The sequence below is a fragment of the Felis catus genome, chromosome D1 (assembly GCF_018350175.1).
Source record: "Felis catus isolate Fca126 chromosome D1, F.catus_Fca126_mat1.0, whole genome shotgun sequence".
NCBI lineage: Eukaryota > Metazoa > Chordata > Mammalia > Carnivora > Felidae > Felis > Felis catus.
Genome location: NC_058377.1, coordinates 69,707,925 through 69,726,266, shown reverse-complemented (window position 1 = coordinate 69,726,266; position 18,342 = coordinate 69,707,925). Strand labels below are relative to the sequence as shown.

The 18,342-nt window shown below is 38.2% G+C and overlaps 2 protein-coding genes across 26 annotated transcripts in view; one reads left to right on the top strand and one right to left on the bottom strand.

The window, feature by feature from the left end:
* Nucleotides 1–15,304, top strand: part of BTBD10 (BTB domain containing 10) — an 87,389-nt gene extending 72,085 nt beyond the window's left edge. For all 7 annotated transcript variants that reach the window (XM_045038979.1, XM_045038983.1, XM_045038978.1 and 4 more), the window contains 3 exons: nt 8,491–8,688; nt 11,117–11,227; nt 14,201–15,304. In XM_045038979.1, coding sequence (XP_044894914.1) covers nt 8,491–8,688; nt 11,117–11,227; nt 14,201–14,511 — 620 coding nt within the window. In that variant the 3' untranslated portion in view covers nt 14,512–15,304. The remainder of the gene's footprint in view (nt 1–8,490; nt 8,689–11,116; nt 11,228–14,200) is intronic.
* A 692-nt stretch (nt 15,305–15,996) lies between these two features.
* The window catches only part of ARNTL (aryl hydrocarbon receptor nuclear translocator like), a 169,629-nt gene continuing 167,283 nt past the window's right edge, over nt 15,997–18,342 (bottom strand). For all 19 annotated transcript variants that reach the window (XM_045038973.1, XM_023239582.2, XM_023239584.2 and 16 more), the window contains 2 exons: nt 17,359–17,461; nt 15,997–16,667 (listed from right to left, as the gene is read on the bottom strand). In XM_045038973.1, coding sequence (XP_044894908.1) covers nt 16,507–16,667; nt 17,359–17,461 — 264 coding nt within the window. In that variant the 3' untranslated portion in view covers nt 15,997–16,506. The remainder of the gene's footprint in view (nt 16,668–17,358; nt 17,462–18,342) is intronic.

The following is an 18,342-nucleotide window of genomic DNA, read 5'->3' as shown; positions in this document are numbered from 1 at the left end:
TTTAAGGCACCTACTGTATGCTTCAATATGGCTATTTTTTTTTCATACTTAGTTAAGCTCTCATTGAAAATATGTGGCCTTATTAAGTTTTTCCCTAAGTACCACTTTATTATTGCCAAAAATTCTTTAAAAAGTCTCCATAAAAATATCAGTAGGTTGAGACAAAGTGGCTGGTCCACCTCTGAGTCCATTTCTCTATATATGATATTTAAAAGTTTAAAGTCAGATAGTTGGACAGGTAGAGCATACATGTGTAAACACAAGCAAAGTTTCTGTGTTTTCACATCTTGAAAAATGTTTTTACTAAACCATGAGCATTATTACAGATTTTTTAGTTCATGTCTTGTGTTTTTTATTCATGGGACCATTTTTTATTTCATTTCATATAATTAGATGTTGAATTTTGGTGACTGTCAGATAAAAAATTGATGTGGATTTGGTTTTGTAATCCTTTGGACATAGACCTTGTCATCATTGTTAAGTCTCATTTATTTGTTATGGAATTAAAGGTAAGAGTCTTTATGTAAAATACATGCCAAATGGTTTTTCTAGACTTTTGGCTTTTAAATAATTATTGTAACTGTTTCTAGAGTATTTGTAATACACGTTTTTTAGAATGTAGAGATTCTCATAGACTTTATTAAAACTATACAGAATTTGAAGAGACAAAATGGCCTTTTAAAAACATAAAAGGATAGTGTAGGTGTAGGCTTGAGTCAAAACTGAATTTTTTCCTGCTAAGATGTGTCTTAACTGTATACTGGAATGGCACTTTACACTAAGATGTCTGTCTCTCTTAACTTAAAACCATACAAGTACTAAATGTTTATTGAATAGAGAGTACTGGGTTTTTGGAACAAGTTATTTAAAACTTTGTTTCTTAGTTCCCTCATCTTTAAAATGGAGACAATAATATTACTTATTTCACAGGGTTGTTGTGAAGATGAAATGAATAGTGCTTGACCCATAGTATTATATAAAGGTTTCCTTTTAAAAAAGATAGCAAAATTAGGAAATAAAAGTAAATTTAAAAAGTATTGTATCATATTGTACATGCTATTTTGTAGTATTTTTACATGGAAGTATATTGTGAATAATTATATTAGCAAATATGTTTTAATAATAACTTATTTAATGGCTTATCCGTCATTTTCTGCATTTTTATTGAACACATAGTTTATACCAAATATTAGGTATGTGAAAGGCAACACAAAAAGACAGAGTCCCTGCTTTCATGATGCTTGTAGTATTGTGGGGAAGACAGACAATTAAATTATATTATGGTGTTAGAGAAATAATAGAGTACTAAATGAGAATATAGGAGCCATACCTAACTTAGGAGTGGAGGCTTAAGGAAACTTTCTGGAGGAAGGGGAAAAGAAAGTATGTTCCAGACAGAAGGAATTGTATGTTCAGATTAGTACAGGAAGGAACTGACTTCTTAATCTTCTGTCATAGAACTTACCATATAGTGAAGGAACTCTATGGCAAATAGTAGCTCCCCAACTATGCTGTAAATTTCTTCAGTGTCCATCTTCTCAGGCAAACACTGTAATCCACATAAGGGTTTGAAAACCACAGCTGAACTCAGGAATGAAAGCCCAGGGCTAAAAGAAATGAAAATATAGTATCCGTGGGTAAAAGTGGTATGGAAAATGAAATTTAAAGTTTGAATAAAGCACCAGTTCAGAGGGCCCAAGAAGAAAGACACTGTAGGTAGGACACAATGGGACTGCAACCAAAGACTAAAAAACTAAAGTTCTGTGAAAGCTATTGAGAAAGGGAGATCAGAGGTAGAGCCTGCTTATGGAGTCATGGAAACAGAGAGACACTGAAATGACAAGAGTGACTGTGTGTTCTTTCTCTCTCTCTGTCTTGCTCTATTTTTTTTTTTAGTTTGTAGCATTAAACCAGTTTGAACTTGAGGGTAGGGACTGTACCTTTCCAGCTTTGTGTCCATAGTGCCTGACACATGGTAAGGAAGGACTCAATAAACATTTGCCAAATAAGTAAATTATTTTATCCCTCATGCATTTTTTAGGACCCTATTCCAATTCTTGTCATCTTCTCTAGTACCATTAGTCTTTTCCTCTCTATGTAATCTTCAGCCTTAGACTCAAATCTGACCTATGTCTGTTGTAGATATTAAAAAACAATTATTTAAAATATTTTAAGTGAAGGGACGCCTGGGTGGCTCAGTCTGTTAAGCGTCCAACTTCGGCTCAGGTCACCATCTTGCAGCATCAGGCTCTGTGCTGACAGCTCAGAGCCTGGAGCCTGCTTCGGATTCTGTGTTCCCCCTTCTGTCTTTGCCCCTCCTCTGCTTGCACTCTGTCTCAAAAATAAACATTAAAAACAATCAAAAAATAAAATATTTTAAGTTTTTCATTGGAATTATTTGAAGTTAATGTTTTAGAAGAATTAACATATTTACTGTACCGTCTCCTCCAACTGCTGTTTACTAAGTTTTATTTTTATTTCTTTAAAAAAATTTTTTTTTACATTTTATTTATTTTTGAGAGAGAGAGAGAGCGAGCGCATGCGTGAGCACAAGCGGGGGAGGGGCAGAGAGGGAAACACAGAATCCGAAGCAGGCTCCAGGCTGTGAGCTGTCAGCACAGAGCCTGACCCAGGCTTGAACCCACAAACCGTGAGATCATGACCTGAGCTGAAGTCAGACACTTAACTGACTGAGCCACCCAGGGGCCCCAAGTTTTATTTTTATTTCTGCTCTTTATTTTTTGATATTTTGTATTTTTGTTGTGTGTAAAATATGTTTAAATTTTCTAACTGCTAACATATGAGAAAACTACTGAATTTTGTACATTTGTATTTATTTAGCCATCTAACAGGATTCTCTTTATTTCTAATAGTTTTTCAGTTGGTTCTTGTATATTCTTGGTGGATAATTGACTCTGTTGTAAATAACACTTTTTTTTTTTTATTCTTGTTTAAATATGTATTTATTTTGAGAAAGAATGAGTGTCAGGGAGGGGCAGCAAGAGGGAGTGCAGAGCTCAATGTGGGGCTCAAGCTCACGAACCATGAGATCATGACCTGAGTCAAAATCAAGAGTTGGATGCTTAACCAACTGAGTCACCTAAGTGCCCCTAAATAACACTCACTCTTCCTCCCTCCCTCCCTCCCTCCCTCCCTCCCTCCCTCCCTCTCTCTCTAGATAGATAGATATCTTATTTAATTGTCTAGAATATTTTGAATGTTGTTTCAAAATGTAGTGATAATTCTGGCTGGTATCCCTGTCTTTAGGTTTCACTGTTAAGTCACTCCTTTCTTCTAGACTCTTTCTTCCTTTGGCTCTTTTACATCCTTCTTTCAGGTCTTCTGTTTATTATTCTCTCACTTGCTCCCTGTTCCTATATCTCTTGAATGTGGTAATTCCCAAGCATTCTGTCTTAAGCTACCTTCTCTCTCACAGAATCTGTACATTTATTCTAAGTGATGCCATTCATCATTATGGCTTCAGACATTTCCTATGCAGCGTGGATTTCCAATTCTTTAATTCTTTTTTTTTTTTTTTTTAATTTTTTTTTTTTAACATTTGTTTTTGAGACAGAGAGGAGCATGAACAGGGGAAGGGCAGAGAGAGGGAGACACAGAATCTGAAACAGGCTTCAGGCTCTGAGCTGTCAGCACAGAGCCCGACGCGGGGCTCAAACTCACGCACCATGAGATCATGACCTGAGCCGAAGTCGGACGCTTAACCGACCAAGCCACCCAGGCGCCCCTCCAATTCTTTAATTCTTAAGTATCAGCTATGCGTTTCTAGTTTACTGCTTAACTTATAATCCCCTCCCTTCTTAATCAAGCTTTCTAGGAGTTCCATGCATGTAGTATGAGTGAGAATAAATATGAATGAGTATAAATATAAATATGAAGTGATGGATAAGACATTGTCCCTGCCTTTATGGCATTTACAGTCTAGCGGGGAAGACAGGCATTCAACAAGTAATAAAAAGCTGTGAAAAATGCAGTGAAGAAATGAGATGCTATGAGAAGTGTGTGGTAAAGGGACTATGGCAGATCATCTTTTTGACATTAAAGCTAACCCCTAAAGGGTTGGTGAAGAGGATAAGATGCTGACTGTTGCAGGCAGCAGAAAAGGTGTTTGCAGGGGCTGTCAGGTTGGAAGGAATATGACACACCTAACGAACTGAAAGAAGGGAAGTGTGGCGAGAGTGGAGGGATGGAGTGTGAGAGGTGAGAAATAAGGCCAGAGGAGTAGGGAGAAAACAAAATTTATTCACTGGACAACTATCTGATGACTGTTCATTCTGTACCATTCTCTTTTGAGTTCTGGGGATACAGCATGAACAAATCAGGCAAAACTTCCTGTTATAATGGAACTTAATACTTTTTGGGGAAAGATACACAATAAACCAGGTAAACAAGTAACATATGGTATGTTAGTGATAGGTGCTGAGGAGGGGGAAGAAGTAAGGAAGGGACATAGAATAGCCAGAGAAGCCTTACTTGGAAAGGAAAATTTAATTTCAGGCAGAAGTTAACAATGAGTGCAACCGTTGAGGCAGCTTGCCTGGCATATTTGAGAGCAGCAAAGAGTTGGAGTAAAGGAAGTTAGAGTGTTCGTAGTAGGAGATGAGGTTAGGCGGGGACCTAGGTCATGTAGGGCCTTTATCTTTTGGCTTTTATTCTGAGTGAGATGGGAAGCCATTGGAGGGTTTTGAACAGAGGAGTGATATGATCTGTGAGGTTGACATGTTGTACCATTTCACGGGGCACTGGTCACACAGAATTTCATGTAGAGTTGTGTGGTGCTGTAGTCCTGATCTGACTGTGGCTTAAAAGGATTACTCTTTGCTGGTGTGTTGGAAATGGACTGCAAGGAGAAATAAGGTAAAAGCAAAGAGATAATTAGGACGCTGTTGCTGTAATTCAAGTAAGAGATAGTGGTGGCTTAAATCAGGGTGGAAGCAGTGGGAGGTGATCTAATTCTGGACATGTTAGATGGTAGAGTTGTGGGATTTGCTAGCTAACGGAATATGGGATGGGGAAGAGAGAAGAGGACTTTCTTTTTCTTTTTTTGAGAGAGAGACAGCATGTGAGCAGGGGAGGGGCAGAGAGAGAGTGCCGGGGAAAGGAGAGAGAGAGAATCCCAAGCAGGCTCCATACTGCCAGCACAGAGCCTGATGTGGGGCTTGAATTCACGAACCGTGAGATCATGACCGGAGTCAAAGTCAAGAGCCAGACGCTTAACCAACTGAGCCACCCAGGCGCCCCAGAAGAGAACTTTAACTTGAAATGTGGAGTTGCCATTAAGTGAGATGGGGGAGACGTCATAGGGAGCAGAAATTTAGAAGCTTGATTTGGGACATGTTAAATTTGAAACCCTTACTAGACATCCAAGTGGAAATGCTTAGTGGGGCATTGGGTATACATGTTTACAGTTCAGGAGAGAAATACGGGCTAGACTAAATTTATATGTAGGGAATATATATATATATATATATATATATATATATATATATTCCCTACATATAAATTTAGTCTAGTATATATATATATATGATGTATATATACATATGTAAGACTTACATGGGCTATATGTAGTGTTTAAAGAAAATATTTTTTTAAAGGACGGTACACATTGATGCGTGATCTCCTTTTTCATGTAACAGACCTTTATGGACCAAGTTGAGGATCTGGGACTTTTATTCTAAGGATAGTATAAGCCGTGACAGATTCAAACTAGAGGAGATGCATAATTTGGCTGCTGAGGGGAAGATGAATTACACAGGGGCCAAAGCAAACGTTGGGGGAATGTGATTAGGTTTTATAGTAGTTTGGTGAGAGTTAAGGATGACTTGGACTTGGGGGTGGGCATTGGGGATGGAGTGTGTTCGGGTTAATTATTGTTCTGCAACAGACCATTCCAGACATAGCATAAAGTACAATCATTTTTATTCTGTGGTTCAAGAACTCAGACCAAGTAGAGGTGGCTTTTGTCTGCTTCACGATGTCTGAGTCCTCATCTTATGAATAATTGAAGGGCTGAGGTGACGTAGAAGGCTGCAAGCTTCTTCACTCACATGTCTGCTGCCTGCACTCAGATGACTCAAAGACTGAGTTCAGCTAGGACTGTCAAACAGGGTACCTACACGTGGCCTCTTCATGCATCTTGGACTTCTCTAAACCTGCACACTAGGTTAGGTTGGGAAGCATTTGGAAAGTGAGCATTCCCCAAGACCGAAGCAAAACCACAAATCCTACACTGTCACCTCTGCAATGCTCCCCTGGTTAAAGCAAGTCAGTATAACCAGCCTACATTAAAGGGGAGGGTTAGACTCCACCTCCTGGGAAGAGATGTCAAGGTCCCACTGCAAAAAAGCATGAGGCATAAGAGATGTTGCAGTTATCTTTAGTTAGCATATTCCAGAGAAGGAAATGACACCATTCAAGGTGTATTTAAGAGGTAGACTTGATAAGCCTTGGGGAATAATTGAGTTAGGATATCAAAGAGGAATCAGGGATTCACTTATTTATTCTACAAATATTTAAGTACCTATTATATGCCCCGCACTCTTCTGAGATGATTCTGAGAAATGAATGGGATGATGTGGCCAGTTTTAGAAAACAGTGCAGGGAGAAGCAGATATGATTAAATTCGCTTTTGAATATATTGAGTTTGAGGTACTTGTGAGGTGGCATCCCAGTAAAGATTTTCAGAAGGCAGTTGAATATAATGCATCTAGAATATAGAAGATGAGAATTAGTAGAATAAATTTGGGAATTATCAGCATAAGGTAGGAGAAGAAAAGACAGTTGTCCTGAGAAACATCAGTATTTAATGAACAGCTAGAGGAGAAAGAGCTGGTAAAGATGATCGAAGAACATCCAGAGGAGAAAGAAAAACAGGGATAGTGGCTTTGGAGAGTCTTAGGAAAGAGAGTGTTTTAAGAAGAAGAGGGTGATGGTCCTCATAAGAGATTCAACCGAGAATTCAAATAAAAACATGATCTAAAGATGTTCATTATTTTTACCAATCTACAGGTCATTTGGAATCTATATTGAGAGCAGTTTTGAGGAGTACTGAGTGTAGAAGCCAGATTGGAATTGGTTCAAAAGTTAAAGGAAAATCAGTGTGTTGATATATCTAGGAGTTTGACGATAAAGGGAATTAAAAAGAAATGATAATGGGAAGTAGCCTTCCTATATACCTCGCAGTTTGGTTATAGAGGGAATTCAAAAAAAAAAATTCATAATGGGAAGTAGCCAGCCTAGAGAGAGGCATGGCTAAATAATAACATTTTATTTAATCATTTGTTATATCATTATATATTATTAATAACTATTACATAATTAGCAACATGGTTTGGGGGGAAAAAGCCCTCCCTCTGGAGACTATAGATTAGATTGAGTTCTAATTCCTTCTCTAAGCCTCTCAGTAGTTCTGAATTAGTAGTGCCTTAAATAGGAGATAGGACATTGCCATTGACATAGAAAAACAAAAAAGATTAGGTCAATGCAGGTGAGTTTGTGGCTGTGTATTTGGGAAATTGAAGTTATTCGTTACGTCTGTACTTAGCCTTTTGCTTTCCTTATCCCAAAATCAATTCACTTCTTTGCCTACACTGAAATATTAATGTTTGTGAATAATTTTCTGAGAAAGAAAACATGGGAGATGGAATGTGGGAGCTATTTGAGTTCATATGGACAATCTGAAAAGATCCTTAGGATATACCCTAAGATACAATTGCGTATATTGATAGAAGACAACATGATATAGTAAAAACTACCCTGGGCTAGGGAGGGGTTGGGGGATTTAATTCTAATTTTGCAAATTAGTTTTATAACCTTGGGCAGATCACTTATGAAGTATAAAATGGAGCTTGTGTTAGATACTTTTAATTGGCCCTTCTTGCTGTAAGATCCTACAGTTCCATAACATCTCTTCCTAAGATTTTTTTTTTTAAATATTTATTTTTGAGAGAAAGACAGAGTGTGACTAGGGGAGGGGCAGAGAGAGAGAGGGGGGGACACAGAATCCGAAGCTGTCAGCACAGAGCCCAATGTGGAGCTCAGACTCACGAACTGTGAGATCATAACCTGAGCCCAAGTTGGGCGCTTAACCGACTGAGCCACTCAAGCGCCCTCCAAGGTTTTTTTTAATGTTTGTTTATTTTTGAGAGCGAGAGAGAGACAGAGCACAAGCAGGGGAGGGGCAGAGAGAGAGGGACACACTGAATCCAAAGCAGGCTGCAGTCCCTGAGCTATCAGCACAGAGCCCGGTGCAGGGCTTTAACCCACAAACTGTGAGATCCTGACCTGAGCTGAAGTCGGATACTTAACCAAATGAGCCACCCAGAGGGCCCCTAGGAAAAGTTTTGACAAAATAATAACCACTATTATTTTGTCTGTAGGGTTGGATGTTGTGTGTGTGTATTCCTTCTGCTCTTCTTTTACTCGTCAGTCATCAAAAAAATCAAGGTATTTTTGTGGGTTTCGTTTCAGGTGCCCTAATGCATGAGTTATCAAATGATGGTGCTCGTAGACAGTTTGAATTTTATCTGGAAGAAATGATCCTGCCTCTCATGGTAGCTAGTGCCCAGAGTGGGGAGCGAGAATGCCACATAGTAGTGCTTACAGATGATGATGTGGTTGATTGGGATGAAGAGTATCCACCACAGATGGGAGAAGAGTATTCACAAAGTAAGTGTTGTGGCATGTTTTCTCTCTCTTGAGTCATCATAGATTCTCTCTGTATCTTATAATACTGATCAAAGGACAGTTTTTATAAAGAAAGTACATTGAATTCTTACCTACACCAGGTCATCAAACCATGGGCTGTGGGCCAAAATCCAGCCTATTGCCTGTTTTCATGAATAGTTTTATGTATTGTCTTTTGCTGCTTTTGCGCTACGGTGGCAGAGTTGAGTAGTTGCGACAGAGACCGCATGGCTCGCAAAGCCCAAAGTATTTACTCTGTGGCCCTTTACAAAATGCCTGTCATGCACAGAAATGGTTTGCTCTTTATTGAGTATCCTGATCTTGATGGATTTTTTTTCTTTGCATTTAGAAAGAAGCCTTCTACAGAAGTAGATCTTGGAGTTAGTAGATTATAAAAAATCAGCTGATTTTTTTAGATTAATTTTTATTCATATATAAAATGAGAAGCTTCAACTCATTGATTTCTAGGGTGATTTTAAGTTCTAAGATATTCCCTTTTTAGTATCATATATGTGTTCTGGAGGATATAATGATCCTTCAGAAAGCTTTGTGGAACTATAGTTAGGTATTTCTGGCCAAAACAGCTTATCTTGAGAATTAACAATGACTTTTTCCTTAATAGACTTTTAAACTTTCCCTGATATGAGCCTTTTGATTTTTTTGTTGTTAGAAAATTTATATTACTTTTCTTGATGAACCCAATATAATATTATTGAGCAGTTTTATAGGTTTGAGAAGATAGAGCTAAAAGAATGATTTGAGGAACTAGATAAAAGAACCCAGCACCTTCTTCTGTACTCCAGTCTATGTTGACTTGGTGAAGATTAGGGTTTAAGTGAAAAATACAGGAGTATAGAAACTTACAGAATGCCTTAGTCTCTGATTTTTTCATTTTACTTATCCTTGTCTAAAAACAAAACAGTCCCCAAGTGGTATTCTTTTTGAAGATATTCAAAAGATTATTTTAACATAAGTTACAGAAGCTCTTTTCAGAGTTTACATTGAGATGCTCCCTTTGCATGATACTCTTAGTGTTGTGATTCTTCTCTGGACAGTTGTAGTAACAGCCATTTCTGTTGTGTTTCCTCATTCCTAGCTTGTTTTCTGACAGTTTTCTGTAATAATATGTGGAATAACAAGTTGAGCAAAACACAGGAAAAATGAAAGGCTAACAAAGATTAAAAGAGATATACTAGAAAGTATAGAGCCAGCTATAGAACATAGAAATGACATGATAGTGATAGAAGAACTATGGTTGACCTGGCTTTTCCCTCTGAGTTGTTGAACTTTCCATGTCCAACGTGTTCTTTGGTTTGTTTTCATGTTTTTCATCTTCAGCTTGGAAGCTTAAAGAGGACTGAAAACATTTTTACTTAATTTGCTTAAATATATTTCATTTTGTGCTAAGATGTTCCAAACTAAAGAAGATTGATTTGAGGAAACACAGCCTCTTCAGCGTGATTTTCCTAAATGTGACATACACCATTCATTCTGAGATGTCAGCAAATTTTTGTTTTAAAATACCAGTAATCTTAAGGATGTAAATCACAAATTTACCCCATGAGTAGCATCTATATACGTATTTTCCTTTTATTGGCTCTTAAACCAGCATGTTTGGTTTGTGAGTGTGTTTTTCTTTTTTTGAAAAAACCTTTGCAGTTCACCTTTTAAGGGAGATAACTCCACCTGAAAGAGAGAAGGCGAGGAAGGTCCATCACTCTAACTCCCTGAAGTTCCCAGCACATTTGGAAGACTCAACATGTTGTCAGTGGAATGTCTGTCCTTTGCAAAGCCAGTTTGCTCTAAACAGACTAACCTAGGCAGAACATGCTCGAATCTGCCATTTTTTAACATCAGTAGTAAATGGGGCTGTTCGCCTGAATTGGAAACAGTTTGTGGGGAGGGTCTTTGCCTTTTTGGGGAATTATTAATAGTTGCTCAATCCGTGAAATATAAGATGTATCCATTTTATAGTTTCTGACGAGGCAGTTTTTCCCCTTCCAGACAAGGCCTTATAGGCATTACAGCAAAGTCCTTGAGTTGGGCTGCTTGATAATGATGTGATATTGCTATCTTTTCGTTCTCTTATTTGAAGAAATTGGGGCAGATCCCATTCTAGTAAGTTTGTATATGATAAGTCTTTCAGAAGGAGATTCTTCCTATGGATTGGGTTACCTGATTGGTTATTAAAGCTTTTCTGGTTTCAACTTAAGTAGACATTTGCTTATTCATTAACTGTACTGAATTGTCCTGTCATGTTGGCTAGTCACCCTTCCGCATCACTGCATCCATGATTTGGGCTTATAGGGTTGTCAGGCCCCTTTGAAGATGGAGATAATTTTAAGTTCATCTCCAAGTACTTTGATTTTTATTAAGAAAATATTTTTGGTGTTTTCTTTTTTGTTTCCAGTTATTTATAGCACAAAATTATATAGATTTTTCAAGTACATTGAAAACAGAGATGTGGCCAAATCAGTTTTGAAGGAAAGAGGTCTTAAGAAGATTAGATTGGGAATAGAAGGTAAGACATTTTCATTATTTTCTATTAATTTTCTTTAAAAAAAAAAAAGGGCTAAAAATTGAATCCCATTTGGAGTAGAGTTTGAGAAATAGATACTTTGAGAAGAACTCAAGTGATTACTAGATGAATGCTCATGCAGTAGACCTATAAATAACAAATGTTAGCTTCCTTTATCTGAGAAGATAGAAAGCCATTAGAAATTATTTATTCCGTAAGATCCCCTAACAATATAGAGAGATGAATTTATCTTTTCTGCCATAGGTCACCTTGATGATTTTTGACTGAGCCCATATAGTATGTTTGGGCACACGTGTACATGTTCCCATAAGATTGGCAGAGCTCTTTGCCCAGTCGTGATCATTGAGCTCCTCAAAGCCGAACAGAACTAAAAACCACTTTCTGAAAATGGATGTAAAAGCATATTAGTAACTTACTGGTTCTTAAGGTATAATAATAGTTAACTTATTTTCACATTAAATACAAATTTCAAACTTATTTCATCTTCTTAAATGCGTACATTTTTAGATGCTTTTACTTTGTGATTTAAATAGATTTTTCCAGATGTCATGTCAGATACTTTTAAGTGCCCTTACTAAGAACAAAGTATTTCCCTTGGTATAATATGGCAAAGTGTAAAGATGAAAGGTTCTAGAGCCACACTGCTTGTGTGTTTAAATCCTGTGACTTAATAGTTGTATGACCTTGGCCAGGGTGCTTAACTTCTCTTTGCCTCAGCTACTTCATGTAAAATGGGAGCATTAATAAGTACTTTATAGGGCTATTATGAGGATAGAGTGAACCAATACAGGAAAACCACTTAAAACAGGGCCTTGCACATAGTGCTCTCTCAGTATATTTGTGATGCTGATAGTGGTGTTGATCAGTGACCAGTTGAGCTGTTGGAGATGACAGTAATGGGCTGCTGAGACATTTGGGAAAGAACAACCAAAAATAGGGTGTTTGCAGGAAGGGGAGGAGACTTTGGGCTTAAAAACAGTGGAATTGCTCACACATTTGCTTCACCAGTGTGTGGTGTTCTCTGTCATTTTGTAAATAGTGGAATTTAGCTGTTTGATTTCAAAGCTAGAAAGAAGGCACCTGGAAGCTACTGTAAATTAGGAGGTTGAGGAAGGCCTCCCTAAGGCAGACATACTTGAGCTGAAGCCTGATGACAAGTAGGTTGTAAAAAAGCCTTGCATACTATGCTAAGGACTATGGACTTTCCCTTGAAGCATGAGGAAACCATTGGGAGGGTTTTTTAACATTTATTTATTTTTGAGAGAGCATGAGTGGGGGAGAGGTAGAGAGAGAGCGAGACACAGAATCCGAAGCAGGCTGCAGGCTCTGAGCAAGCTGTCAGCACAGAGCCTGATGCGGGGCTCGAACCCACGAACCGTGAGATCATGACCTGAGCCGAAGTTGGATGCTCAACTGACTGAGCCACCCAGGCGCCCCAGCCATTGGTAGTTTTTAAGCAAGGCTGTAATATTACACTTGTGTCAGTGTGGTGACTTTGTGTGGAGGACAGATTGAAATATGGTGAGATAGGAATTTAAAAGACTTTCTAATAGTCCAAGAGGAATCAAGGACAAAGGAATAGATCTGGAGACCTTTCTGAACTCTAGAGCTGCCCTTCAAATGGTAATTGATTGGGAGTGTGAAACGACATCCTGCAGAAGGTCTTGAAAAGGTTTTTAGCCCTGCTTGCCCCTGAGCCACGTACGTGCACATTCCATACATGGCTAAATATACTAGCTACCAATGATGCCTACATACATCCTTTATGCAATAATTATAGAGACCCTAGTGTATGAGGTTTTTCTAGTTTTTTCTGATGTAAATATTTATTTATTTAGCTAAGGAGAAAGCGAGCATGAGCAGGGGAAGGGCAGAGAGAGAGAGAGAGAGGGAGACGAGAATCACAAGCAGGTCCCGCACCATCAGCACGGACCCCGATTGGGGCTCAAACTCTTGAACCATGAGGTCATGACCTGGGCTGAAATCAAGAGTTGGATGCTTAATCAACTGAGCTACCCAGGTTCTCCCTAGTTTTTCCTGATTCTGATATGTATGGTCTGTGGCCCATGAGCTTAATCTTGCCCATTGCCTGTTGTTTTTCCTTCCATTGTCTGTTCTTTATAAAGTTTTTTATTGGAACATAGGCATGCTCATTCGTTTACATATTTCTGTGGCTGATTTCACTTTTTATAGTGGCATAGATGAGTAGTTGAAATCCAAGCTAAAATGAGCCTGAAATATTTACTGTCCGGCCCTTTACAGAAAATGTTTGCCAGTCCCTGGTCTAAACTAGCAATTCTTGCTAGTAGGAGAGAAGGAGGGGACTTACAATAGCTTCTAAGAAGTGTATGTTTTTGGAAAAATTACCTTCCTGGTAAATGACTGAAACTTTTCCCAAACTAGAAGTGTCTTTGCTGACCTATGTGCAGAAGTGTACTTAGAACCAGTGAAGCTGGAGAGCTCTATGGCTCTTTATCTTTTAACATCATCATCAACAACAAAAAACCCAAAGCAATATAAAGAGGAGATTTAGGTTTAAGGAAATTAGAAGGCTAATGTGGCAATAAATTGCAGGACTTGAGGCAAGATAATCCTGTGAAGGGAAAGGTTCAGCAATGTTAAGGACACACAGGTAGAGCCCAAAATGCACTCCATTACATGCCATTGTATTTGGGACCTATCCCCTCCATGCTTTTACTTTATGAATGTTTTTCTGGTGGTTGGTGTATTGAGTGGAGAGGATGGGAGAAACCTGTATGAATTGTATCTGTAGGGTTTCAGTTTCTGGCTGTTGAACTGATGACTAAGGAGATAGAATATTGGTTTCCCTTCTTTAATTTCTGTTTGTTCAGGAACTACGGCAGAAAAGCCCTCTGTAGGCTAACTTTGGCGAGAAGTGTACAGGGGTGGGTGTGTGTGTGTATCCTCAGTTTTTAAAATCTTTCTCTCCTCCAGGTTATCCTACCTACAAAGAAAAAGTAAAGAAAAGGCCTGGGGGTCGCCCAGAAGTGATTTACAACTATGTCCAAAGACCCTTTATTCGAATGTCTTGGGAGAAGGAAGAAGGAAAGAGTCGGCATGTAGACTTTCAGTGTGTAAAGAGCAAATCTATCACCAACCTTGCAGCAGCTGCCGCAGACATTCCCCAGGACCAGCTGGTAGTCATGCACCCAACTCCACAAGTAGACGAGCTGGATATTCTCCCGATGCACCCGCCTTCTGGCAACAATGACCTCGATCCTGATGCACAGAATCCAATGCTGTGATGCTGATGTTCCTTGAAACCATCGCATGCTACCCTTCACGGTGACGTCGCGCTCTCCTCATTCTGCACTACAAGGCCACGCTCTTCATCGTGAGATGCACATAACAATGTTTAGGATATTGCAGTGGAGGCTTTTTTAAAGACCAAAGGTAGCTGAATGGTTTTTTAAATGAATACAACTCTAGCATCCTGAGGTTCCAGTTATATAAATGTATTTGTTTACCAGTAGGTTTGTGAAATTGGTTCTTTGTATGGGGGACTGTCCTTTTTCACACATCTAGATATTTTCAGAAGTGGTGAAAATTGGCAGCTGGGGTCTTTTCAGCTTAGATTGATACTCATCACACCCCAGGTAAAATGTAGAATATTACATAGTTGCACTTTATAAATGGTGGTTAAATGGAACTGTCCAAGCCATTTTTATAGTTGTGATGCACAATATAACTGAAATAAGTGCTTCTATCAAAGTATTCCTTCAGTAAAATGTGTATAGTTTGCTGCCCATGATGAGCAAAAAAAAAAATGAGTATTTATCATTGGGCTTATTTGAATGATTAGGATGAGATTCAGTGCCCCATCTATCTTATCTCCAGTGCTGTTCTTGCCCTTTTACAGTGAGTCACATGCAGGAAGTGTGAACATCCAGTCTGCCTTACCCTTTATCTGTTCAGATATTTATTTACTAATTTTTTTTTCTTAAGAGTTATGGGATAGGAAAATGAAGTGTTTGCTCTTCATTTACTAAATGATTGTAAACTCGAGTTTTTCATCAAAATAAAATTCCATTGTTTTAATGTTTCTCATCAAGTTTATAACCCTCTTGACCAGATCCCTTAGTCTCATAGATTTCCTGTCCTAGTGGTAGCTCATGGACCTCCAGTTTGGTTGATGTGCGATGAAGCACTTAGATTCCCTACTAAATCCGAAGCAGTGTTTGAGCTAAAAAAAAAAAAAAGAACATTTTCTAGTCAAACCTAACCTCAAGAGTGATGGCTTTACTAGGTTATAGGAGAACCTTAGGTTTCGGAGACCATTTCTGACACTGGTTTGGTGCTTTGTCCGTTATACTGTGCTGTTCCTCTTAGCAAACTATTTGTGCAAATTCTTTTGAAAAAAATACTCTGTGGCCCAATTCACGAAGGAAGCAAAAATGCTTTGGGTCAGGGGTTACTTACTGTGTGAAGCTATACAACCATGAGCAGAGAGGAGTTGTAGGAAATAAGCCCATTTGCTACACCTACTCTTGACTCTGTAATTTCATAGGATTTGAAATATGTGTTTAAGCAGTAACATTGTACTCACATAAAACTGCCAACTATTTGGGGAGGAATTATTTTAACAGTGTAGCTAAGCTATTAACACAGGGACATTCTCTAAGTCCTACGTTTGTTACGAAGGCCAGAAAGGCACTGTAAATGTTATGGGTGTGGCTTGTCCTTAAAAACCCACTGTAGAAAGTTGATCCAGCCCTGTAGCACAAACAGTATTTATAGAACAAGGGAAACATTTATTAAAAATATTTAACTGTCTAATACATTATACTTTAACCCATATTTATAGTAAAGGATTCTTACAAGGAAGAATAAACGGCTTTATGATACAATTAGTATAAGAAATATCCACATGGGGGACTTCTTTGTAGTGTAAAAACACCATACATCTGAAATGACCATTTGCATATAAAAGCTACCAATGATGCTTCTGTGCACGATGATTAAAAAATTCAACACAAACAGAATCCAAAATATACAATTAATGCAAGCTATCCACAGCTAGCCCAATAATCAATGATGAGAAAACACTGGAGCAGGCTTAGTTCCACTTTGTCTGAAGTTACACATAGTAAGATTGACTTGTATCAATGGCTCTGAGGTGGCTTTTATGAGGACAGTACATAAAAGCTGTTCTCTCCTTATCCAGTAAGCTTCACAGACTGTAAAACTCCACCAGTAATGCACTTTGATACTGTAGCTGTTGCCAAAGCAACATGTAGTGTTTACAGCGGCCATGGCAAGTCACTGAAGTCAACAGGACCTCCCAGCCCAGCATCTGCTTCCAAGAGACTCATTATGACGGCCATTGCTGCTTCATCATTGCTGGGACTGCTTGAGCCTTGGTCGTTTTCTATCATGTCTATGCCTATGTGAGGGTTCTCACCTGTGGGAGAAGAGGAAGACTGGTCAGTCATAATCCCAAAGCATGTTTAATATTAGTAGTGCATAACAGTAAGGGGAGAATGGTGAGAAAGACTGCGTTGGGGCTGCATTGCCTTTTTTTTTTTTTTTTAAACTTTGCTGTGTCTCAGAATAACCAACTTTGTTTTTAGAAACAAAGTGCTGAAAATGCAATAAAGATAAAAAGTATTGGAGTTGACCTCATTTTAATATTCTGACATAACCAGTTACAAGGAGGGAGATACAGAAGGAAAGACAAATAGGAAGGTAGGGATTTAGGAAAAAAAAGATCTGGAAAGACAAATGGAGAAAAAGATGGGGGAGATGGGAGAAACAAACTCTTTATCACTTCATGACTTTTAATACCCTCTGAAATGCTTATTGATCATCCTTCCAGGCTTTATCTCTGAACCTTCAGCAGCTCTCCCACTGAAGATTTCTGGCCTACATGGGAAAATGGCTGTCTCTAGGCTGCTGGAGTCTCCTTTTGAGTTCCAGAGACAAACCTGGAATCTCTACCTGAACTCAACCACTAAACTGAACTTTGAAGTAAAGATTTAAACAAATTTTAAACTAGTTTAGAACTAGTGTGTTTTATTCATTTCTTAAAATTGACTTCGTGCCAGATGTTGTGCAAGCTTCTGACAGTGGAAATGAGTAATAATGCTACTTACCAAGAATAGAAGAACTATCAGAATATGGATAACCTGGGTTTTCCTGAGCCTGCCCTGGTAGTAGGCCACTGGAAGGAATGTCTGGAGTCCCTCCATTTAAAATCTACGAACAAAAAGTGAAGTTTTTGTATCATTAACAGTTTTAATCAGTATTGGACTCAAGATCATCAAGAAAACAAAGCATGTTGAAAAGAGAAAGGTGGGGGGGGAGAAATGTTCAGTTTCCTATTCGAGGATTTCAAACAGGAAGGTATTAGGAATGGTCACAGTAAGATAAACCTCTACCCCAAATTATTTTCTCTGGATGATTCAGCCCACACAGGCAATTTAAAGACCGAGTAAAATCCCTAGAGCATTTGTTTACCTTGGATCACACTATTCACATGATTCTTGAAGGCCAAGGACTAAAACCTCAGCAGCTGATTAGATTTCCAAGGAGGCAGTGATTGCGAGTCTTGCCAGTAGGTGGCATTACAAATTGAAAACTCCAAAGACCATGTGTTTATGTATGCTGTATTTATCAATATTTCCTATATGCGAAGTTACAACTAAAAATTTTTAAATCTAATAAACCTATTATATGTTAACCTGAATAGCATTTTAATGAAAAATAGCTTTTTTAAAACAACAAAAGTTCAGAAATTTTTTTTTTTTTTTTTTTTTTTAAATCAAATGTCTGGCTTAACTGGATTTAACTGGATTCTCATTTTCTTTTCCTGTTTAGATGTTGTTTGGTGGAAAAGAGAGGTATATTTGAATAGTCTTTTCAAATAACTTTGGTATTCTGATGATTCTATATCAAGACTCAAGTGGAAGTTTCTTAAAGATTAGGTACAACGTGGAATCTGAAACTTATCGGTGAAATTCTTGTACTCTAGTATATAAAAATGCATCGGTGTACCTTTGCATGATTTTGCATTGGTCATTTGGAAAATACTGGCTGAGTCAGGCAGATCTAAATATTGACACGTTTCACCATACATC